The sequence below is a fragment of the Magallana gigas genome, chromosome 5 (genome assembly GCF_963853765.1).
Source record: "Magallana gigas chromosome 5, xbMagGiga1.1, whole genome shotgun sequence".
Classification (NCBI taxonomy): domain Eukaryota; kingdom Metazoa; phylum Mollusca; class Bivalvia; order Ostreida; family Ostreidae; genus Magallana; species Magallana gigas.
This window is the reverse complement of record NC_088857.1, coordinates 25,193,069-25,219,443: the sequence shown is the minus strand read 5'-3', so window position 1 is coordinate 25,219,443 and position 26,375 is coordinate 25,193,069. Positions and strand designations below refer to the sequence as shown.

The 26,375-nt window shown below is 33.4% G+C and overlaps 2 protein-coding genes across 7 annotated transcripts in view; one reads left to right on the top strand and one right to left on the bottom strand.

Moving 5' to 3' along the window:
• Positions 1 to 1,560: 1,560 nt before the first annotated feature.
• Positions 1,561 to 22,554, bottom strand: LOC105341879 (putative leucine-rich repeat-containing protein DDB_G0290503). Of its 4 annotated transcripts, XM_034470808.2 has the most exons (5): positions 22,448 to 22,546; positions 21,566 to 21,633; positions 14,044 to 14,149; positions 13,800 to 13,860; positions 1,561 to 7,627 (listed from the first exon to the last, which is right to left on the bottom strand). In XM_034470808.2, the coding sequence occupies exon 5, from the start codon at positions 7,611 to 7,613 to the stop codon at positions 2,793 to 2,795; it is 4,821 nt and encodes a 1,606-aa protein (XP_034326699.2). In that variant the 5' UTR covers positions 7,614 to 7,627; positions 13,800 to 13,860; positions 14,044 to 14,149; positions 21,566 to 21,633; positions 22,448 to 22,546; the 3' UTR covers positions 1,561 to 2,792. The 4 variants fall into 4 exon arrangements, with proteins under 4 accessions (XP_034326699.2, XP_034326693.2, XP_011446937.3 ...); XM_034470802.2 differs by lacking the exon at positions 21,566 to 21,633 and having other exon boundaries at positions 22,448 to 22,554; XM_011448635.4 differs by lacking the exon at positions 13,800 to 13,860.
• A 33-nt stretch (positions 22,555 to 22,587) lies between these two features.
• LOC105317307 (kelch domain-containing protein 9) overlaps positions 22,588 to 26,375 on the top strand; it is a 31,536-nt gene continuing 27,748 nt past the window's right edge. The window contains exons 1-2 of one of the 3 annotated variants that reach the window (XM_034470814.2): positions 22,588 to 22,756; positions 23,021 to 23,140. In XM_034470814.2, the coding sequence (XP_034326705.1) occupies positions 23,035 to 23,140 (106 nt within the window). In that variant the 5' untranslated portion in view covers positions 22,588 to 22,756; positions 23,021 to 23,034. Of the gene's footprint in view, positions 22,757 to 23,017; positions 23,141 to 26,375 lie in introns of those variants that run through there. The other 2 variants (XM_034470811.2, XM_034470819.2) reach the window with 2 other exon arrangements.

Genomic DNA, 26,375 nt, shown 5'->3' with positions numbered 1-26,375 from the left:
ATTTACTCTAAGACAAAGACTAAGACAATATTTTTACATTGTTTTTACATATTTAATATAGTTTGAATTGATACACATTGAAAGTAAATGTCCTAGTATGTCCTAGTATGGGAACTGGTAAGGTCCTCCACTGTTGTCTATTGCCACTTGGTCTTGACAAGAATGGACTGGTGAGGTCCTCCAATAGACAATGTTCTCTACTGGCCACTTGGTCTACACAAGACGTCACCAATACTCGGCCACCATCGATGAAAGTGTTTTACACAAAAGATGGAACAAGGGACCTGCGCCAACATAGTACACAAACACATTAAGTACATGACAAAAGCAACTGTGGCTTTTACACCAATACGCACCGTACTTTACTTACAGGCTATAGGGTCATGAATGACACACTTAGCATAGACGCTTATTACACACAAAATACTGATATACAGTCTTAAAGAAGACTTACTATAAAGCATGTTAGCTTTTACACTCACAAAATACTGAATTACTTAAATGCAGTGTTGCATAATACTACTCATGACTACAAAAGGAGTATGACCATAATAGTCCGCCATACTTATAATAGATTCAAACACGTGTATCTAAACATAGACATTTAAATTCAAACGTAACAAATAAGCATAAAAACGATTGGAATACCATGACTGGGTGTTTTAGAACAGTAATGAACGAAATGACGATAAAATTGACATTTAATAAACCTCACCTCAGAAAAAGCCAGTACCAGGTTCACTTCAGAGTTAGCACACAGCTATTTATATTAACAAAATGCATAGTGACTGGATGGTATGCACGAGAGAAGTGTAAGTGCGTCCTTCCCTCTGGACTGCCGCGTCCAAACTGATACTGCACGGACTGGCGGGTTTAAGGCCCGGTGAACTGAGGTTCAATATGGGTATTTACAAATACATATGACTAAAACACTAAGGGGCTCACCACGGGATATGTGGTAAAGTTAAAATACGAAACTAAATATATACAATGATGAATTTTAATGTGACAATATCAAAAAATTTTCTCTAAAATATTAAAACGGCGCCCCATATAATAGTATAGAGGGCTGAACCCTGTAACATGTTGCAATGTAAATAAGTTAAAGGTTATACGTAATAATTAATTTCAATGAAATAATTTGTGTTGATTTATTTCATGGAGAAATTTGTAATTTTAAGTTTATAAATACATTCATGAGTAGTTCAGGAAGATGATCAAAAGTTCCATGCCCGACAAAAAAATCATAATTCAGAGTTCACCCATCCCCCTCCCCAATTAAAAAAAGAGGTAAACTATATAGCTATCAAGTGATTTGTATTTTTTGCCACTATATGAATATACCTAGTTTTCTGACATTGATCATTTGATCTCACCTCTCATCAATTAATACTGTTTTGTTTTTTTAAAAAGTTGTTGATCATCGTTTCTGCAATCTGCTAATGCATGCTGCTCATATTTATTTTTTTTTAAATAAACATTCATTCTCTGCTTTTTTGTGTCTATGGCTACAAAGATTGCTGAACTTGTCCTTTTTTGCAATAACATCCAATTCAAAAGCTGTTTTCCTTAAAATTTATTTTGATAAGGATGAGTACAAGCATGATCAAAACTTAATCAACATGATCACTGTATGTGTGTACATAGCAATACTCTAAATACAGAAAACATGACTAGAAAAATATTTCCATTATAAACTGTTTCCATTATAAAATGTTTTCATTATAAAATGTACCATCAAAACTTTAATAATCAGTACTGGTAACACATGATCAATCTTGCCTTTACTTTTTCCATGTGTACATGCTTACAGTCTAATAAGTTTCAGTTTTTCATACAATAACCTTAACAAACATGTATATATATATATGCATTTCATCTGTACATGATTTACTATAAAATAACAAAAGGTCCGGGGACGACATGACTTACCAAAGCAACAATGCCCAACTAACCCAACAGCCTATCCCCCAATCAATATTTAAATGTGAAAATTCTTTAAAAATCTAGTATTTAACATTTAAAAGCCTAACTTGAATAAATATTTTCCTTACAATTCTAATGGAAATCATAACTCTCCTCCACACAAGTTTGGTGGAAAAAATACAGTAAAAGAAATGCAAAACATTACATTCTTAAATAGCTAAATGATTTAATAACTTTACATTATAAAATCCTTGACACCCTCCTTCTTTTTAACAGAAAGACAGATGAACACCAAACAAAATGTGATCAGAAAAGCTTACTTGAGCTTTCAGTTTACATGAGCTTAAATCAGCCACACCATTTCAAATGACAAAATGGGGACCTCACAAATTTAAAGTCAAAAGGGTTTAAAAATACATGTAGCATTGGAATTTCATTAGTTATTTATAACAGTTTTTACTCATGTGACATTTTATAACTTTTTTCAAAAAATGAGTTGATACAAATCAATTCATATTTACATCTCCAAGATAGAAAAAAGCAATAGCAATGTTAAAATGAGATGCTTTCCCTACCTACAGTTCCTTTTAAGATTGGAATAGCTAACATATCATTTAGATACTGTTGTTTCATCAATATTTGTTGAATACCAATTTTCGTGGATTTCCTTATTACGTTTATTCACAAAATCTGTGCATTGAAGTGCAATTTCTACTAATATTTAGAATTGATAGGATCACTAGCCATGAATTTATGTATATTTGAAATTGTGATTTTCACTTTATTCACGAAAAGTGATGCCCACAAATATTAATAAAACCCAAGTATTTTGGCCTCATCACTATATTGTTATACATGTGTCTTCTTTATGGACATTGTTGATTATTCTGGGGCTTACAACCCTCTTCATTTTCTCCTATTCTCTTACTCTTCTCATCAAGCAGATCTACTTCACATTCAGCAGCTTGAGATGTTTCTGCCTTTTTCAAAGATTCAGACGGAGAATCATACTCAGCCATATGTTTTAAGGTTGTGTCAGTGTTCTTGCTTTTTGTGGTATTGGTATTGGAATTTATTTTTGAAGACTGCAGATCCTGTTTTAAACTTAATTCATCACTCAAACTTTCTTGAGTTTCTGTGTTACTGGAATGTTCCAACTCTGTAGTTTCCTTTACTTCAGTGTTATTCTCAGAACTGTTACCATCATCCTCAATGAGGTCCTCTACATCTTGTTCTAATTCACCAGACTCTTCCACTTCAGGAGTTTCTTGGGATGATGGCTCTGCTTTTGAATCCTGGTTTAGCCTGGCTGAACTTCGTACTTGAGTAATTTTCTTATCAGTGGGTGAAGGAGTCACTTTTTTGATGGGAGAACTCAGTCTTCTGATTCCCATCTTCTTTCCTCGCTGACGCACAGTGGCTCTTGCCTCCTCTAAAGCTGCGAACATGGTCTGAACCCTTGGTTCTAATCTTATCATTCCTCCTTCCTCTGATCTAGTTGGGGACCCCATCCGGTCATTGAAATCATTTTCATTGTCTGACACACTACACAAATTGTCATACAAGTCATCACTAACATTAGCACCATCATTGGCATTATAAGAACCATCCAAACTGGCTGATCTCTTCCTACCCAAAGGAACATATTTATTGGACTCCATCTTTTTCACTTTGTGCTCAACGGATTCTCCACTATCATTGCGCTTCCTTTTGCGTGATGATTTTTCTGATCTAAAACTTCTGATTGATGCAGTATCATCTTGTACTGTGGCTTCAACCGATGCTTTTTTGCCACTAGCTGAGCTTTGTTGTGAACAAGATGATGCTGTAGAATTAGGGTTCTTCAAAACTGAAGTATTGAGAAACTTGTGAATATTGCGAACATGGCGAAACATATTAAATTCAGTTGAAAATGTTATACCACAGTCAATACATTTCCTAACTTTCACATCTAGTCTAGGACACACACCAGTCACCTCAGTTTTTGTTTTTGGTGTTGAAACTGGTGTTGACCTGTTAGTGCTTTCTGGTGATTTCTTGATTGCAGGAGATTTTGAATTTGTAGTGATTTGTTTCTGTGAGCTTCGTCTAGTTGTTATAATTGATTTTGCTGGTTGACTGGAAGAAATAGTCTTCTGAGGAGATAATTTAGATCTCCTCAATTTGGTTTCCTTCTTGTATGAATTGATTCCTGCCATCTCACATTCAAGTCTCTGCTTTGTTCTTAAAGTTTGTTGCTTTTTCTGTAGTCTTTTCTCAGTCCCTTCCTTCTTTAAATCTTTGATCAGATTATTGATGTCTTTTCCAACTACTTTTTCCTTGTGGATTCTTTGTAAGTGGGAATTACACTCTGACCTATTAAAACTAGAAAATGGGCACATTTTGCATTTGTATCTCTTCCATCCAAGATGACGAACAATGTGTCTTCTTAAATTAGACATTGATTTTAATTGAATCCCACATTCCCTACATTGTTTGTTCTCTCTATCAAGCAAAGACTCAATGTTGCTCATGTCCAAACACACTGGTTTTGTGGACTGTTTGGATTTCATGACATACATACGCCGTGGATGTCTGTATTTTTCACTGAGGCGTTTCCGTGCTGTAGAGGTACTTCTCACAGTTATTGTACTAGACTTCACCTCTTCAGTTGGCTGCCCTGGCTTTTTCTTCACCCATATCTCTTGAATTTTTACTACACTGGCATTTGGGTTCTTCCATATCTTATTCTGAATGTTGGGTTGAATTGCTAAGTACACAACATTACCACTACTTTCGTCCTCTGACTTTCTGCCTTCAGTACTTGCAGTCTTCCTTCTAGTTTGAATGGTGGTCTTAGAATCTGTAGATGATTCTTCTGGCTGCCTTGTTGTTCGTTGCTTTTCATCCTTTTCCACAGCCAAGTTCCAGTCAGCCTTACTTCGCAATCTATGTCTTTTCTCATCGATTTCACGTGTATTATCCTTGTCCTTTGACTCACTTTCATTGACAAAACCAGCTATGTTCTTTCTATTAAGAGTCTCTGTTTCAAATTTCTCTTGCTTTAGTTTTGAATTCTTCTTAGCGGACTTTTCATCTTTGTTGTCAGCAATACTTTCCCTACTCTTAGGAGGAGTTACTTCACCAACTAATCTCTGAGATGATCTTCTTGTGTTGTGTTTAATTGTAGTGGTGCTTTTTTCACCATCCACCTCATCAAACTGACGGATTGAGATGACCTGTTTTCTGCGACTTCTAGAAGATACTTCATCCTGTTCATTTTCAGTCCCCTCAATAATTCTAGAATTTAATATGCTCTCTTCTGATTGTTCATTTTCCAAGTTCTCATAGACCTTTCCTTGAATTGCAAAAATATGTTTGTTTGGACTCTGCATCTTCTGTCTCATTTCTACCAGAGATTCATCTTCTGTGCTGTTAGCTTTGGTGTCTGTGTTTACAACTTTTGAAGACAATGGACATCCATTTTTCTTTGAGACTTCTGGTGACGTACCAGCCTTTTTCTCCACACTGGTAGCTTTATCTAGATCTTTTTGTGCATTTTGAGTTGATAGTTTGTCTTCCACTTTATGATTAGGCTCCTTAAACTGTTTCGATTTTCTTGTGTGAATGATATGATCTTGACAAGATTCCCTCAATTTATTGCTACTTGTGGAAGGTAATCTCTGTCTTGGGTGCTCAATATTTCTACTTGAGTTGAAATCAGCACTAGAGTCTATTGATTTGCTGATTTTTTTCCTACTAGCATCCTTACTTTTTTCCTCTCTAGAATTCCTTGTCTCCACTGAGTTTTCACTCTCCAATGAGGAATCTCTCTCTCTTGTTTGTTTAGTTTTTGACCTTGTTCCCACCTTTTCAAATGCAAGAGTCGAAGTCTGTTCAGAAGGTTTCTTCTTAGGAGAGGACTCCTCGATCTCCATGGATGTCATCTCATCACTTCCTCTAGAAGAATCAGATCTCCTTGGAACTGTCTTCATTGCCGTCTTTCCACCGATAGTAGCAGATATCCTGATAGCTGTCTTTATTGATGTATTTTCTGGGCTTTCTAAACTTTTGGTAATATCTTTTACTCCTTTCTTGGGTGAAGATTTAGGACTAGATTCTGTGCTTGACTTTTTTGGACTTTCATATTGCACAGCTCGTCTTTTGTCCAAAAACCTGGTTCTCATGTAAGTTTCTTGGTTTGTTACATTTGCCTGGTATGTTTGGATATTCTTCTGAGACTGTGTTATTGATGTGTCTGATTTTGTGACACTATTAGACATTTCGTTTTCTTTTGGTGAATTGTTAGAGCTGGTTGCCATCTCAGGTGGTAAATTCTTTTGATTAGTTCTAGTTCTTCTCTCATCATCTTGACTTGTTTGTTTATCTACAGCTTTGTGGTCCCCTAGTTTTACACTTTCTCGAATATCAATAGAAGGGTTCAGAGCTTTACAATGCTTTCTATGGGATGTGTAGGTCTCTTTTTTCCAAAACGCTTTTCCACAACCTTCACATTTAGTAATTTTTATTCTTTTACTTGACCGAGTTCTTTGTTTACTATCCAAGGTAACCATCTTTTGTGGATTAGATGGGGTAGTCTCCTCTTCGCTATTATCCTCAGTCTTATAACTCATGGACTTGATTTTACTCCTCAGCTTTTCAATATCTGAATCAGACTTATGATGACATGACTTTGTATGCTTTAAAATGTTATACAAGCGCCCAAACTTTTTCTCACAGAAAATACAAGGATAAACAGTCTTTTCACCCATGTGGAAAAACTTCATATGATTCCAAAGAGTTTTCTTCGAGCTCATGTGCCTTTTGCACACTAAACAGTCCAGTGTTTTAATGTGACACAACCCCTTTTTGCTGAGTTCACTAAGAAAAGAACGATTGACATTGCCCAGATTGCTTTGAACTGGACGCAGGTCCTCCATCAATTTTCTTGACTCACTTATTCTGCTACTGTCCCTTGGTCTGTATTCTGTTGTTGCTGTGTTTTCAGTCTTCTCCTCTGTAGTCTCTGTAGTCCGATTCTTGTTCTGAGAATCCCCTGGAACTGGTAAGGGTTTCTCAAGTATATTCCTTAACATACTTGATGGCGTTGATGCACTTGCTTTTTCTTCATCTGACTTCTCAATGTCACAGCTGTCATTGTCCTTGGTTTGGATTACACAGACAGTCACAGCATTGGGATTTGTAGCTATTGGAGTCATTGTAACTACACTTTTTTGAACATCAGCTTTCTGTCTCTCAATCTTCTCAGCAATGTTTGAGTACAGTTTAAATGCAGATGAAGAACCTTGAAAACTTCCATCAGCCAATCTTTCCAATGTTGACTTCTCTCGAGAAGCTATAGGTAAAGTCTCCTCAGGAGCCAAAGGTTCTACAGTGAGAGTTTCAGAAGACGTTGAATTATCCATCACTGTTGGAAGTTGGTCACTATAAATTTTGTCAGCATTCATTTCTAAGCAGTATACTCTCTTGTGGGCAACAAAGTTGGGAAAAGAACGGAAAAAATTTCTACAGATCTTGCATTCCATGATCAGATCACATTCGTTACGGAGGAGATTTCTGATTTCAGGGGTGCCATAATGGATGCCATTGATCACCTGATCAAGCATTGGTCGACCAAGGTCTATAGAGGTACTGATTACAGAAAAGTCAATGTTTGAGACACTCTCTTCCTCATCAGATGCAGCCATTTTTTATTTGTCAACTGAAAAATAAAGAAAGGAAAAAAGTTAGAATTTTTTTTGATACAGCAAGTTAAATATTGTTATTACCTAAGAGAAGAATATACATGTGTACAAGGTCAATAGGAATGAGACAATACAAAATTCCAAGGATATGAAATCTATCTTCATACATTTATTACCATTCAATAATTGTACTAGTGCATCAATAAAATACAATATTATACAGATGATAAAGTTGTACTAAAAAATAATATCAAGACAAATTGATTTAAACTACAGCTTACTCCACTAATATTGAAATCGCTTATATTGAAATCACTTATTTTGAAATTCCCCTTTTTTTGAAATAGAAACAATGAACATAACAGATGTTACACAATTTGGTAGTAATAAAATTATAACGCAAATTTAAAAAAAATTACAGTCAAAACTGCCGAAGTGGCCACTCCTATTAAGCAGTCACCTTTCGTATGCGGTCATTTTATTTCCTCCCGATGAAAAATCCTATATAATTGCCCTCTAAAGAGCGGTCACCTGTCTAACGCGGTCAGCAGTCATCGTATTTTGATCCGAAACTGTACAGTCGAATTGCATTAGGCGGCCATTTTGGCCGGTCACATGATTTACACCCGGGGATTTTAAACATGGCTTCCGTATTAAAAAATACAAAAATTGCATGTACAATGCATTGCTATGTATTTGTACTTATTTGTAAATATAATAGATACTATAAAAAACATTTAATCACTTACTTTATCTATCATTTTGATTCATAATTGTTTTATTGTGATAATTATTTTAATAAGATATTTGATGTTGGCAAATTCTTAAGTCTCTATTCAAAGGTCACCTCTGTTAAAAGGTCACTTTGGGTGCCTCCCGCAGGTGACTGCTTAATACAAGTTTGACTGTATAGTAATGTCATCTTTCCAAAATTTTGCATACAAATAGATATACATTTACTTCTCATTCAAAAGTAAAACAAATAAGGGTCACATCTCAAAAAATTTGAGCTATAGCATGAAATAAGCTAATTTTAGACCAAAATTGGAGTTAATATATTCTTAACTTCTATGAAAAATATGCTAAATATGCCAAAATATATCGATAGAAATATCAAAATATTGTCTAAATATGTTTTTTAGAACATCATGAATATACTGTAATACACAAACTATCTAGAAGTTTGGTCTGCGCTGAAAATTAGGAAGCTAAAGTAACAGTCTCTAAAACTAGTGAGTTATGAAAATTGTTAATTTCCTTCTTGAAAACCTTCCGCCACAAAATATAGTACCTTTCTAAACTCTGTAAAAATGTAATTTTTTAGAAACAATTTTATTCAGTAAAGTTTATTTGGCATTGTAAAATATAAATATTCTACTGGAATTAATATGTAATGCAAAATTTTCAGACCAGAGGTGACCCAAAATGGCCAAAATGGCTAGCCAAAACCTATGAAGCGAACCTAATTAATTTTTTTATTTGGGGGGGGGAAGGGGAGGTAAGGGAAATAAATGTTTTGAAGAATACCTCTGAGAGGAAATAAATTGGTTAAAAGCATGTATATTTATAAGAGAAGAATAAATTCTGTTACCGGTAATTGTGTTATTTATTACAGACCCTGAAACGTGCTACTACACCTCTAAAACGAACCGTACCGTTCCGTGCAAGAAACGAACCGTACCGTTCACAAAACAAAACGTACCGTTCACAAAGCGTACCGTACCGTTCACAAAACGAATCGTACCGTTCACAAAGCGAACCGTACCGTTCACAAAGCGAACCGTACCGTGCAAATAGCGTGCAAGATAATTTATGCAAGACCCGCCTCTAGACGGACAAAAAAGCGTACCGTACCGTGCAATAAGCGTGCAACTTCCATATACGGCTTATTGACCTAATGTCTTTAGATGAGTACGGACGGAGATTATCGCTGACCAGATAAGTTCAATATTTAGCTAGATTTTTTATACGGGATAAGATAACACATACTAAGATTTAAAACTGTAATTCTTATTAAAACAGTTACAAAAATATTTCCTTTCTTAGACCGTAATCATTTCTTTGTTTTTCGACAAAACTTGCATCGTCGATTTCTTAAACATTGTAAACTATTAACGTTCACACAATTATATTTATTAAATAATTTTATTAAATGCAAGCATTGAACGGGAAAGAGTACATGCATTCCATAAAATAACTTTCAACTTTATTTCCCGGATAGCTGGTAATGGCGTCGTGATTTCACATGAACAAAAATCACTCGCGCGAAACACGAGTACAGAAGCTGATCTTTGGTTCTATACACAACAGGTGTTATTGCCTTTCTTTGTTTTTAAGCAGTTATTGTACTTTACAACTAACTCTGTATATTTGGACGCTTAAACAGGTGTACACGAGATGCCGGTATTAACACCTTTCCACGGACACCTGTTAGGTAACTCATCACAATCTGTCGTGTGTATAGTCTAAATATATCTTACTTATACTTTGTTAGTTTCATGGCTTTTCTTAATCTCTAAAAAACAAAAGAACTGTCTGTAGAAATGAACACAAACAACTACATGTAAGACTATCGGCGCGTGGATCCGTAGAACAATTCAGCGACTCTGTACATGCGGGATTTTCACATATTAACTTGCGATAAAATATCATTTACCGGGTACATTAATGTATCAAAAAATGATTAATTACATCATAGACAGTTGAATGAGATAACAAGTACATGTAAGGACAAACACAGCTCTTTTTAAATTTATTTTCAATCTAATATATGTGATGTGAAATAGCGTCGAAATTTAAACCGTCGAGATCAATCTATATGTACATCGTCCACTGTACAAACTTTTAGTCATTGTGTTGAAATCGTTCTGAAAACCATGAGTCTAAAATAGATGAATTAAATTCATACAAATAAAAATCTAATAATTCAAAATTGTTTGCACACAATCACATACACCCTCAAATAGAGAGAGAGAGAGAGAGAGAGAGAGAGAGAGAGAGAGAGAGAGAGAGAGAGAGAGAGAGAGCTTGTGTGTTGATTATAATACTTAAATTTAAGTTTTATTAATGAACTTTATTATTTCGCTTTAAGTTTCTATAGTTGGTCATTTGAGCGGGATTTTATCTCAGGACTCCACGTGCTTCGCCTGTCAATCAGTTTAAGTATAACAGTACAGATCACGCCATGCGCTGCGTGCTACTTGGCTCCTCCTATAGGGCTAGAAGAAAATTATCGAATGAAACATTTTTGTTTTATGTTTTCATTAAATCCCTATTGAAAAGAGTGTTCCTATTTTAAATTATTCAACAATAATTTCTTTCCGATTTCATGATTATAATTCAGGTACTGGCGATCAGAGTCGTTTTCCGTCGCTGTCGTATTATTTTGTTACTTGATAAATTCTTATATATTTATCACTTTGAACATTCATTTGTTGATTACCGGGTATTTTTTCGTGTCCTATTTACAACAAGTTTGTGTGTAAAAAGGTAAATAAATTATAAACAGGTTAGTCAGCATTTGTAAAACGTCAGCTAAATCGCATGCATACAGTGAAGAGCGGACACTTGTTCAACAGAATGATAAATATCGCCATTACATATATAAAAGTTATTGACTTGTTGTGTATATCCAGTTGTGTACATATCCTAAGAATATATTACATTTACATGTATAGTTTAACGGAAAAACAAAAACTAATTGCCATATTTTGACTATACACGCGATCTTAGTTCAAATAAGAGAAGCGATGACGGGTTACATGTACATGTAGGTATCATCTGTGTATACGAACAATTGCAGAAAATCATAGAATCAATATTTAAATGAATAAAATTCGTGTCAAAAAACTATATAACAGTTTAATTCAAGATTTCTTATCTGAAATTCATTGTTTATCTTATCATTAATTTTACATCATCTATTCACTAAGGCAATCGGCGATCGGCAGTAGTACTACAGTAGTACGCAATAAAGAATGATCATACGAATTTTGAATAATAACAACTAGCCGAGAATCAAGACAACGGTAAAGGAAACTAAAGAAATATTGGAATAAAGTCGGGGCAATTTTTTGTAGAAATTTTTAATGGATTAGAAATATTTAATGACTTCAACTCAAGTACATGTATAGAAATAAAAACTTAAGACGATTTAAAAAATTATCGACAGCTCGCTGAATTAACAAAAATATATCGGATTAAAGTCAATCAGTTCTTTTAATCTATCTTAATGATTACATTTATCTTAATTAAATACTAATAATAACAGATTGATCAAAATTAAAAATTACCCCCGCTTCCCGGTTGTCACTGAGTACACGTTTCGCGCAACGTATCAAAAACGGGGGAACGGATGGAAGTCCTGATTTTAAATAGATCGATTGAAATACTCTTGTAATATATCATATAAATAAAGAAAAATTCTTGTCATAATTACCACCATGCTGAAGTAGATCGGACAAAAACTACACAAAATTATATTGAGAAAAATCAAAGCGTGCAGGCCACGCCTACCTCATTAATAAAGCGCGCAAACCGTTCACAAAGCGTGCAGCTATTTTTAGCAAAGCGTACCGTGCAAGAAGCGAACCGTTCCGTTCACAAAGCGTACCGTACCGTTCACAAAGCGAACCGTACCGTTCACAAAACGAACCGTACCGTTCACAAAGCGAACCGTACCGTTCAAAAAGCGTAACGAACCGAACCGTGCAACTGGTGTAGTAGCACGTTTCAGGGTCTGTAATTTATTCATATTAATTAGATTTTGTTGTGACCATTATATGATAAATGTTTTGGACTGCTGAAAATTTGTTCGGTCCTATAAAATGTTTTAAATTGTCTGTCCAAATGTCCTGTGAAGATTTTTTTTTCACTGACTGATGTTACAGTGTCTTTGTGATAACAGTGCATGAACAAATCAAAGATATCTGTGAGCCAATGCTCACAAGCCAATACTCCCTAGGGATACGCTTGCTCTGCTGTTAATACATATATATAAAAAACAAGAATAGAATTCCTGGGTCCCCCGCTGGTCAAGCAGTATACTAGTATCGACCAAGGCAGATTTAGGAACTTGACCAAGGTATTAGTGGTATAAACATTTGGTATAAATTTCATGTAAATCCATCAAAATTTGTAGGCATGAGAGCGCTTACAAGGTCAATTTTTGGATAAAACGGAGTCATTATTGTGGTCTAAGTCCCCTAACTCCAACAAAAAGTATCGACCAATGATGATTTTCGAACTTGACCAAAGTATTAGTGGTATAAACATTTGGTATAAATTTAATGAAAATCCGTCAAAATTTGTAGGCATGAGAGCGCTTACAAGATCAATTTTTGGATAAACGGAGTCATTATTGTGGTCAAAGTCCTATAACTCCAACAAAAAGTATCGACCAATGCTGATTTTCGAACTTGACCAAAGTATAGTGGTACATGTATAAACATTTGGTATAAATTTAATGAAAATCCGTCAAAATTTGTAGGCATGAGAGCGCTTACAAGGTCAATTTTTGGATAAAACGGAGTCATTATTGTGGTCAAAGTCCCATTACTCCAAGAAAAAGTATCGACTAATGCTGATTTTCGTACTTGACCAAGGTAATAGTGATATAAACATTTGGTATAAATTTAATTAAAATTCGTCACGGACGGACGCCCGGCATTTCTATGTCCCCGCTCCGCGTTGCGGCGGGGGACAATAAGCAAAATCGACATAGTTAACAGGAACTAGGAAGTTGACATTAAATTGTTCAAAAGTGATAAAAGAAATCTTTGATGAAAATTTGTACAAAAATTTAGGCTAAAAATAAACAAATTAAGTCATCATTAAACAGCAAGTTGAAATCTGATTGGTACATAAATGAATCCCACCAAATGACTGCAATTAATAGCTGCATAGAAAAATGCAATAGAAATTTGTTACGGACAGAAAGATATACAAGGGTAAAACAGCATACACCCCCCCTCTCATTCGGAGCAGGGGTATTATAAGGAATCATTCTTTGAATATCATGAGGTCATAATTATTGTCTGGACATTATCAAATCTATCATACAGCCGTTAGAGCTACATTGGATTCAATTACGCCCAAAACCAATACATGTATTATCATCTCATAAAATGATTTCTTATTTTCTTAATTAAATCCAAGTTGATTAACAATCCAACATAAATCATTACTTACATTCTACCATAGTTGTCTAGGAAAATACTGGTAGGTGACCACTGGGTTACTACTTGGGTACCTACAAGGTGACCTTGTTTAGGATATTGTCAGATTCCAACAGCAACATATCTGAGTATGGGGGCATAAAGAATCTCATTTTAATAAGAATGATACTATGACCTAGTTCTCAAAACTGTGTTCCTTTGTTACAATATTTAATGCACTAGTACTGAGTGACAGTGTAAGAACTTTGCAGACTTACTTCCAAGGATAACAAGTTCTCAGGCAAACAAGCATTGGCTGTATACAGAGAAACTTTATTCCATTGTGATGTGTTCTCCTGAATTTGCTCAGTCTATGGTCACATTCTTAAACAGAAAAAAACTTTCCATAAGTATCTTGTTTTCATTGAAACATTGACAACTATGATTAAGTTACATTCAACATACCAGTAAATTATTCAAACTATGAATTTGAATTTTACTACTTCACCAAGTGACAATCAAATCAATTTCATTTTTAAAGTTTGACAGTGGTACTTTCATGAAATATGCATATCATAATACAACTTAAAGAATAGCCAATAATACACAAACAAACACAAATATTACATTTGATCGTGAATTAGTGAAAAACAGCTATGGTCTTAGAATTTGCAATTCATAACATGCTGTGGACCCTCTAACACAACCTAATAAAGTCTTTAAGTTTGGCATAAGCATCAGAAAAGTCCTTGATTAATTGAAAACTAGAAATTGTTTAAAAGGTACTGGTATTTATTTAAGTGTGTTCTTCCAATTTTTGCATTTCACTTTCTTTATGGAAATTCAAATAATATTGAAAATATATCTCTCTGACAGAATTAATGTGATGTGATCTTTTCATCTCAAAAATGTTTATAAAAGAAAATTAAAGAGTCTTCAGCAATATTTGTGAAATTGCAGAAAGAATCCAGTTCCAAAGTCTGTCTCAAGTTATTGTTTACATTACCACCAATTTAATGATTTTGATAAAAAAAATACACATACTTCTGACACAAAGAAATATGATTGTCAATGAAATTGATGAAGGAAAATTCCAACATGGATGCATCTCTTAATTTTTACCAGCAGAAATTCAAACAGGTGTAAAAAGATTTCTTATGGAATTTTATCTGTCATTGGGAAGTCTGACATCTTTTAACCTTCAGAAGTCACTCAAAAGAAATTGTGAAAGGAGTCCCAAGTTTCTGATTGGATAAAAGATGTCAGATTTCACATTTCAAATCCTCACAAGAAATGTATGCAGCAGTATTTTCGTTCCTGTAAATTTCTCTGGGTATAAAGAGCACTGTGTAGAAACGGACTAGGGTAACGCACTTTACCCTAGTCCAAGATAGCCATAGGGAAGCACGCTTTGATCATTTTACACAAAATTTACGCATTTGTCGGGGTAGTATGACGAAATAAATACACTAATTTTCACAATTTGAAGTGTATAATTGTAAAAATTGCAAAACATTTGCAGAATCTTTCCTTACTAAAGCGAAAAAGCAGGGAAAATTTTAGGCTATGATTAAGGTAAAGCAAGTTCATGACTAGGGTATAGATTTTTTAAACTTTAAACATGATTAAGGTAATGCTTTATGAAATTTCTTATAGAGAGCATAAATGTCTTCTGAGATACTTTTCTGGGTCTATCTTAAGGGGCTATTTTTGTAGATTAGAAATGCACTCTTCTAACAAATCTATAACCCACTGCATAAAACACCACAACACTGAAAAATACACGATTTAATAAATAAATAAATCCGTCAACATGTTTTATACAGTTAACAAATTATGACTTCCAAAGGCAATTCAAATCAACTATAAGTGACACTGTAATATTGTAAAACGCATGATTGGGTACAGTTATTATACATAACCTCGGACATTGGCTAACTGACAGAACCTGTTTATCAAATTTTGGGTATTTGATTTCATTGGCTTTAATTGATTTTAAAGCTGTAAAGTACAATTTTGAATGATATAAAATTCAACAACAACAGAAAATTAATGAAAAATATCCTGTTCATATTCTATGAAATGCGAGAGAAGAAAAAAAATGATTATTTACATGTAATTATTTACTCTTATCAACACTCTCTACGTAAAATAACAAGATGATTAATTACAATGATTACAATAAATTTGTCCCAGCAATTAAGCTAGAAAATATATGCCGTTATACAGCTAGATGTTGGGTCTGAAATCTAACTCATTTATTTTGTTCTTTCCATAACAATGTTTAGAATTTAAAAAAGAGGCCCATGGGCCACATTGCTCACCTGAGCAACAATAGGTATGGTAAAATCAGCTTAATGGAGTCATGATACAAACTATCTTGACAATGTAGTACAATACATGTAGATCCTGTATAAATAAAAGTCCATTTTTTTTTAATCCTAGATATTTTCATGTTTATAATCAAGTCCCTTTTCTAACAGGATGATATTATAGTCATATCACATGTTGAGCATTGCAGTTCTCAAAAAATTCCTAAACAATTGCTTATATATGGAATATAAACCTACATACAACCCAGAACCCCTTGTGTGGCCCAAGAATCGTTCAAGAATCGGGGCAAAGTCTAAATAATTTGAAAGAATCAGCAATATGTCAAAATGTTTTGCATTTAAGCAAAACCATATATCATTACATTTCTTTATTTATTTGTAAAATTGGAATCTTAAAATGGCCCCATGTTCCCTACTCCTCAAGATTTTGATTGAAAGAATTTAAATCTACATTATCTGAGGTTGCTTTCAGTAAAGTTACATCTTTTCTAAGCAAGTGGTTTTTAGAAAAAGATAATCACAGATTACAAAGCTCACCAAGACGAGGCATCACCCTTATGAGACATCACCTTTATGAGATCACCTTTATCATATTGTATGAAAATCATACTTTATGATCTTGGATATTCATCGATTCTGTTTTGATACAATATCATATATCATCTGTTAAAAAATTGTATGATAATCATATGTTCATATGCTAATCAACATTAAATATCATACTTAAAATATATATCATATAATACAATAAAATACCATAAAAAACAATGATGAGATATAATATTGTAACATATGATATGACATTGTAGTGTGTTATACATTATTGTATTTGATCACATAATACAATATCATAATATAAAACACAATATAGTATTATATAATACAATATCATATTACATAATACATCATAACATTGAAACATATGATATTATACTGTATAATGTAGCATGATATTGTATTGTATGATACTGCATCATATTTGATACATATTATGATATTGTATCATATGATACAATATAATTTGATACAACATTGTATCATATCAAATGATACAATATCATCTAAAATATTATAAAATACAATCAATTTTATGTGATATGATAATATATCATATAAACTAATATCATATTATACAATATATGATATTATGTATGATATGATCTTATATAATATTACAATATCAGATAATACAATTTCATATGATGTAATTCTATATTACAGAAACCAATATCATATTATACAATATTGTATGATACATTATTATAGAATATACAATATTGTATCATAGGATATATATTACATATTGCAATATTATATGTAATAGTATCATGTGATAAAATAATAAATTAATAATACAATATAATATTATTACACAATATTATATCAAAAATTACAATAATATACATATCAATATCAAGATACAATATCATATCATAAAATATCAAAAAATTGATACAATATTATATTGTATCATACAACTTTTAACAATTAACATATGATATTATATTGTATCATATTAAACAACAGTGTTTCATATCATACAATACTATATCATAGGAATCATGTTATATCATTTAATAACAACCACATCTATTTATCAAGCAGGTTTGAGTGAAGTAGGAGATTTCTTTAGCATCCTTGATAATGGAGATCAGGCTCTGCATCTGAAGCAACCTCTGTGTTTAATCTATAATATAGTTTAATCAACTATGCAAGCTATCATCTACAAAACATGTGACCTGTTCCAAAAAAACTAAACCTTAATCCAGCATCTGAAACCTATGGCTCAGATTCAGCACTCAAGCCTGTCAGGTGCATCAGTATCATAAGACGCACCATCCATACAAGTTTGGTGAAGTTAGGACCAGTAGTAACTAGGTAAGATATAATCATCAGAGGAAAGATCGGTCTTTCATTTTCTATATTTGCCTTCCCATAAGGATGCTTTGTGCCAAATTTGGTTGAAATTGGCCAAGCAGTTTTAGAGAAGAAGTTCAAAATGTAAAAAGTTTACAGACGGACGACGGACAAAATGTGATCAGGATAGCTCACTTGAGCTTAAAACTTTAACCTGCTCCAAAAACCTTAACCTCCTCATGCATCTGAAATTTAGGACCCAGATTCAGCATCCATGTCTTTCAAGTCCACAATTAGGTCCAGATGCATCATCCATGCAAGTTTAATGAAGATAGGACTAGTAATAGCTTAGATACCGGACTTGCAACAAAAACTTTAAACAGGTCCAGACGCCGATGCCGACACGGGGGGTATAGCATAAGCTCCCCATGTCTTTGTCTTACTGAGCTAAAAATTAACGTATTTACACCACCCAGCAAAATTTACAACAAGTCACCTCTAAAACATCTGTGAAAAAATTTTCAATAGCGGTTTGCAAACTGTTTAGCGTCGGGCAAAGCGTACAGCGTTTTGAGAAAACTGTTAAGCCCTTGAATTGGTTGAACCGCCATTTAGCAAGCCTGTGGTTCCAAAGAAGAAGTCGAAAATATAAAAAGTTTACAGACAGACGGGTGGAGAACGCCGGACAAAAAGTGATCAGAAAAGCTCACTTAAGTTTTCAGCTCAGGTGAGCTTAAAATTAACTCATTAAATAGGGTCATGCAATCGCTCGATTATTCAAAATTCAAATTATGCACAGCCAAAAAAAATTTTGAAATCAATGATTAAGACAACCTATATTACGTTTGAATACGTTCCACATGCACTGCAAATTTTATTCTATAAAGTTGTTTTTTTTTTCTTCACGTCATTGTTAAACAAATGCGCTGTGGGAAAAAGAATAACGCCATTCAATGCAAATGATGTTCTTGCGCAATACTTTATGCATAAATTGCTTATTTCTTACTGTTCATTATGTTAAAAATATTTTGACAAGCAATTTGAAAATTTATTCCAATCTCTGTAATCTATCGAGGACATAACAGAAAATCCTGAGATTTCAGTCTCAATTGTGCATCCTATACCTTAAAAAAAATATCAAGTTCAATCGGTGTCAGTAGCAGTGATGGATGTCAAAACAAGAGGCCCATGATGCCACATCGCTCACCTGAGCAACAATGGCTTTATATGGGTGTTCAAAGAATATTGTGCCATAAACAAAAAAAAGAATACCATAAAATAAACTGTATCCAAACTTTACATTTATTTTCCTACACTTAATCTATGACATTATACCCTTATGAAATACCATTTTTACCAAAAATAAGATCCTATGCAAGATAGAAAACAAAATTTTGGTAGGGGTACACTATTAACTTCCATTCTCTTTATTTTAGTTCTGCCCCCTCACTTTATAAAACGATCAAATTATATGAGAATATGCACATAGGTACATATTCATCTTCAACTACATTAAACTAGCTAGTTATTGCATTTTATTAAAAAACATTCCTATATGTGAAAGAGGAAAATTGTACCTCAAGGTGCTCAAATTAAAAACATTAAAATATTTAATTGGTCTTCCATATTTTAAACGATTGTTGTTTACCAGGCGTGAACTTGTGCTACATTTTATAACCTTACTCACTTGATCGATGAATACACTCTAATGAAAAATGTTGTCATGTAATATGTTAAAAAGCTATTACATGTATAATCAATGCATAGGCGTCGGAACGGGGTGGAGGGGTAGGGGTCCCCCCCCCACCACTTTTTTTTTTGCAAAGTTTGACATAGCCATACTCAAAATCTTTTTTTTTGCTAGTCAAGATTTCTGATAAGGTCTACCCCCACCCCCCACCCTCAATGAGCCTCAGACTGCAATGTATTGACAGGCATATCGCTCTATTTTACTAAGGCCCACACTTTATTTTCATCTCTATTCAAGATCAACATTAAAAAATGGCTACAAATCAAGATGATTTTCCGCTGTAATTTTTTCTTAAGAATAGCGATAATAGATTTATCCCTGTAACAGTAATGTTTTAAACTGTTTTAAAGAGGTCGTTTTAATTTAATTGTGTCTGCAAAACCATCAAAGTTGGTGTAGATTTATCGTATAAGAAAATGGCCCCAAAAAGTTGTTATAGCATATCATCCTTTTAATTTTTCTGTACAAGTATTTAACGTTTAGTGAGACATTTCTAGTGATAAATCAAAATTTCAGCGTCAATCGTAGAATTTTAAGTAAGATACAGAACTCACAATTCTGCTTCGTTTGAGTCAATTTTTTGTTCACAAGAGTTAATTACATTCAACTTAAGATTTTTAAACTTAGTATTTCCTATTCAGAATGAACAAAAGCATGGCCTCAGTTCTGGGAGCAAAGCTCTGTATCTTGCTTATAATTTGAAAATTGACTCAGCTGAAAATGATTAGTAAAGAGAAAATTGTAAATAAACAATTAAAACAGAAGAAACATGTACTAAAACAAAGAAAGAGCACAATTTATTTTTCATAATATACATATACCTATATATTTCTAGCAGCAAAAACAATCTCCGTTTAGACTGAAAATGCAGAGCATCTTAACAAAACACGTTGCATTATAATCAACCATAACGTAGAGATCGTACCGAATTACCAATAAAATGTATAGCATTTATAATATGATATGCTGTTAAATCATCAGATTATGCTAATTTTGCGCAGGTAAACTATTAACTGCCTGATTTACAGAAGTCTTTATTTGATTCGATACATAAAAATCCCAAAATACAGGCAATATTTCCTCTCAAGTTAAAAAGCATAAACAAAATTCAAAACAACTTAAAACCACAGTCATGAGTGAAAAAATCAACGCATTGAAAGATTGAATCTCAATTGACTTCACGAAATTGGCACAAATATATTTAGCACGTTTCAAGTATTCCTTCGCATGTAAACTGTTGCACATCAAGCAAATACATCTTTGTCAGTTTGACCCGTTTGCCATGCGTCAACATTCAAACTTGGCTGCCTTACACAATGAACTTTCGTTTTCGATATGGAATACCGAACCCGAAGTTATAAACTGATTGACAGCGATAATCTCTTTATTTTTAATTTCGTTAATTACTCAAAATTGAAACAGAGTTCGCCAATAATTTTTGCAATTTATGTTTTCCTTTCTATAAGGATTATTTTTGCAAAATTACCTTGAATTTGACTCAATAGTTCTTGAGAAGATGATTTTTTAAAATGCACCCCCCTTTTTCTACAGTTTCAAGGTTTTCTCCGTTTTAAATAAAGACCTGTCTTTCATTTCTGCAATTTATAATCACCTTTCTATAGGGATGCTTTGTGCCAAATTTGGTTGAAATTGGCGAAGTGGTTTTAGAGAAGAAGTTTAAAATGTGAAAAGTTTACAGACAGACGGAAGGACAGGCGGACAAAAGGTGATCAGAAAAGCTCACTTGAGCTTAAAAGTCTATTTCAACATTACAAATTGTTTAAAGCAGTTACAAAGTCAAACTATAAAATATTTTAATGTTAAACAAGTAACTTTACCCTAATCACAACAATACTTTACCGTAATCGCAAAATATCGCTTCTTCAACTTTACCCTAGCTTGGAGGAAATCTTCGGCTCACGTTATTTCTATAAATACGAGCAATTTAAGACAGATTTACAAGTGGACATTGAAAACTAACACTGCCCAACATATGCTGTGCAATAGTTTTTAGAATCAACCATGGAAAAGGTGAAAACTTGTGCGAAAAAATTTGAAGCGCGCTTCCCTTTCGCCATATTGGACTAGGGTAGAAGTGCGTTACCATAGTCCATTTCTACCCAGTGAAGACGAAATGTATGAAAGAAAAAATCTCATAAGGTTTGCCATCTATTGATTTCAATTATTTCCCTGACAGATACTCTATGTGTATTTATTAAGAAATCACCAAAAAGTTATGGAAATGATAACCCGTGACAGGTTTAGATGTAGTCAAAAGAAGGAAGCTTTATGGGGGGTCTAGTTCATTCATTACAAGGCAAGTTACTCTGTGACTAGAAATTCTATATGCACTGGTTTCATTTTTTTGTGAGTGGTAAATGTTTACACGTTAATAATGAATGCAGGCAGTGAAGTGATGTAAATATTGACCAACATGGTCAATTGCATGCATGTTAACTTACTCTTAAAAAATATGTAAATCTATTCTTAAAAGAACTTTCCCATGTTTCATTTCTTGTGACAATATATTAAAACTTGAGAAAATAATCTAAATGAAAAAAAAAATGAAACAGACGTGAAGTAAGGAGGATCTCCCATAAGAAAAAGCATGCCACTGGCAAGAGAGGTACCAACACAATTTCACAAAAATACCAGTTCGATTATTGTAAAAATCAGACGCAGGATAAATATGATGATTAGAACTATAAAACCATCAATGCACAAGATAGATATGTGACAAACCATTTTTGCCGTAGGATCGATTTCTTAGGTATTATATACTATTTTCAGTATGGTCGGTGCAGTCCTCTGCAAACTCGAGATGGAGGAAACCATGCGCGCGCAAGAAACATCCGGGAAATCACGCGCCCTTCGATTTTCTAACATGGCGGTGTAAACAAAAAACATGTGGGCTCCCATAAAACGTGTTTATTGTGAAAAATGAATATGTTGAGAAGAGACCTAAGTGTCAGGAAAGTCAGCATTCAGGAGGCAATATCTTGCTGGTGTAATTTCTAAATTATACGACCAAGACTATCAGCGACTTTCTCGGTAGGAAAAATTGACCAAAAACAAACTGCAAATTTTGAGGGGACGTATATACTATTCAAATAAGTAGATCATCTACATGTATATACGTCCCTGAACAATCTAAAATGCATAACCTATTTTTACGAATTATGTTCAGATTTGATTTGTAAAGAAATGATTAAGTAGTAAATATTGGAGCTGCAATGTTCAGTATTTGCCTTTAATTGAGACTTAAAAGACATTTATAAATATTATTGTTTCTTAACTGTATTTATATATTAGCAGGTGGCTCAATATAGATGATGTCCGGAGGCAGTAATAAAGCTAAGGATGACCTGTTGGTAGATTGGGAAATATTTTGTCCTATAGGTCCAAAACTGGCTTTCCATGTGGCATGTGTGATAGGTAATACTAAAAATATATTTAGTTTTTTATTTGAATGCGGGATGGTTCGCACCTATTCTATTTCGCGCTGAGATGATTAGCACCTCGATGTTCGAACCTTCCTCGGAGCGAAACATCTCACTGTATTAAGATATTTTTCTCGAGTTATCATTGCTCTGAAATTAATTATAACCTACATGTATATACGAATTGAAATAAGTTATTAAAATACATTGAAACAGTGTTTGCATTTATATATGCGACGCTGGTATAACATTTTTTTCGTTTTCGTTGGTTTTTAATGAGGCCTTATAGGTTCAGAACAAGAGGTATTATTGTGTTGTGATAACAATTATAGCATGTCTTTTACTTGAGATTTACCTGTATTTTTATGAAAAATTAGGGGTGTTATTGCAGGTAATTAAGTACATGTACCACAGATCTAGGGGTGGGAATAATTTAATGACATAACGTTTCTGCTTTAAACTTTACATCATCGCCTCTGCATTCATTCAACTACCATTTTTGTACTATACTCTTGAATAAAAGTAATGTGTGATATTGTTTGATAATTTTCATTCCAATATATTTATGAATTAAAAATTACGTCATTGGAGAATGGCATACAAATCACTGAAAATAAACACAAAAATAACACATATATAGCAGAGTTCTTGAAATCTTTCGGTCCTGTCGGCAAGACCGATTAAAATAACCAAGGACCAATTACTTGAGGTTGCCTGTCAGTCCAAATGACCGGTAAAAGTTGACAGGGGAACTTTCGAAAACAAGACTAAATTTCATACAAAAGCAACGAAGTTGATGCAAACTATTCTGGGTAATCACTGAGGAGATTCGAATGCATACGATAAATCAAGAGGATTTTTTCGTGGATTTTTGGCTCTCTCTAGACTGATCATACGTTTTCAGAACATTTCAGTACTAATGAATATAATTTACGTCACTTAAATGTAAACTTCCAATGCTTTCGATAAGTTTGGCGAGTGTTTAGTACATATTGACACTGCGGGTTTATAATGCAACTAACAGATGTATAGTAATGCGATAGGAATAAGGCTTTCGATCATTTTCCAACAAAGATATACTAGTCAGAAATCACTTGGAGAAATTGGAGAACTTGTTTAAAACATAGCATGAACCGATGGCCCCCTATAAATCCAAGATGGCAAGTGTCGTCTTTTTTACGTTTTTTATGTATATAACATTGAAACAGGATTTTAAGTTAATGTTTTCATTGTAATACACAGAAATACACACAAAAATACTAATTTTAATCATTTATGTCTTCGGGAGCAAATAATAAGAACTCCACTATCCGACAACTAAGTCGATCCTGTGGCATGATGTGTGCAGAAAGAAAAAGAGAACGAGAAAGAAAGATAAAAAAGGAAAGTTGATGAGAGAGAGGGAAGGAAGTAAAAATTAATGAAGTGATAAATACGAATGTGAACGTGAGAAGCCAAAATGTGAAATTTAATAGGAATCATATCAGGAAAAATTGAGAGAAATTGAGAGGCTTGTAAGTTAAGAACAAAATAAATTGATAATAAAATTCAAATATAGTTTTTCATCTTTCTATTAAAATATTTTGGACTGATAGAAATTTGTCCGGACTGACAAACTTCAGATGGTAGTCAGTCCAAATGACTGACAGCAGAAAAAAGATTTCAAGAACTCTGTATATAGTTTTATATGCAGAATCCTTACTCCTAGTATAAGGAATAATCTGAGATAAATATTCAGACCCACTCATTTGGATCTTGTATATAGTGGTAAGTTTAGAAGAAATTCATAAATTATCTTTTAAAACAACTTGCAATCGATTTTTCTATAATTACGTATATGCAAAATAATACTATTTTTATAGTTGCGGTTGTAGTATTCTTCACTATAGTCTGTCCCAAGATATTTATGCTGCATATTTGAACGATTTTTAATAAAAATACACATACCTGTGACTGAAGTGCAATTAAAATCGATGAAAGGGAAAATTCCCAAGATAACTTCATTCACACATTATCATTTTTCCCTCGTAAAAATTCACAGGAACGAAAAGAGATTTCCTACGGAGATTTATAATGGGGAATGTTGACATCTTTTCTCCATTCGGAAATACTCGGGACCCCTCGCGCAATTTTTCAACGTTATCATCCGGGCGTCTTCATCTCCTTGGCAATGGAAAAACCTGGTAGACTTTTTATTTTTAGCCGTGTACTGATACCCGACAAGCTAGAGGGGGCGTTTCAAAGGGGAAATCTTGGGATTTTTTCATACTATTGAATGAACATCGTCTGAACCAAGAGGTATTTATAAATATTGAATAATTTAAGAAAATATGCGGCAAAAATATCTTGGGACAGACTATAGTGAATGTTAGTCATTTAAGATTAAATTGCCAAATAAATTTAAATACTAACCTTAATTATCACTTGTCTTACCATTATTTGCTCACGTCTCCGAATTTAGATGGTGTTGTCCAAGCTATTGGTAATTGATAATTCATAATGACTTACTTGGTTGTGCAAATAATTATATGAACTAATTATGGTCTTCCAATAATCACAGGTATTACTGTATTACTAATCATAACATTAATCGTTTAATAGAATATATTGTGCCATGTGCAGGCACTTCAATAATGCTTTAAATGAAAAAAAAACCCTTCAGTTAAGTATTTTTATCAGGTCAGCTGAGTAAACTCAGGTGACCTATTGCTATCCGTTTTCGTCCGTCGGCATGCGTCATGCAACTCGCGTCGTAATTAGTAATTAGCTCTATCAACTAAAATATAAGACTTTTCAGGGTTTGACGTTAAGTTTTTTAACTACTAGACCAGTCGGGCTACCTCAGCAGTTTTTCACTAGCCCTGACCCTTTTTTAACTAGCCCTGACCTATTTTGACCAAAATAAACTAAAAGTAATGACAAACATAAATATTAAAGACCTGTTTCTGTGAAATTGTATTGGTTTACCAATAATGAATCATTCAAACACTTTAAGATTTTATTTATTCAAACTACTAATAATGATTCAAGTATTCAATGGTTGACCAGGGACCAACAAAACTAGGGATACTTTACTTCTCCCTAATTAATTAACAGAGAAATATGGAGAAGTTTGAGAAATCGGGGATACTTTCATTACTTGATAATGGCATAACAATAATGATGATATACACAGATTTAACCTTTAATAATTTTAATTAGGTTAGAAACAAGCCATTATCTTTAAAAAA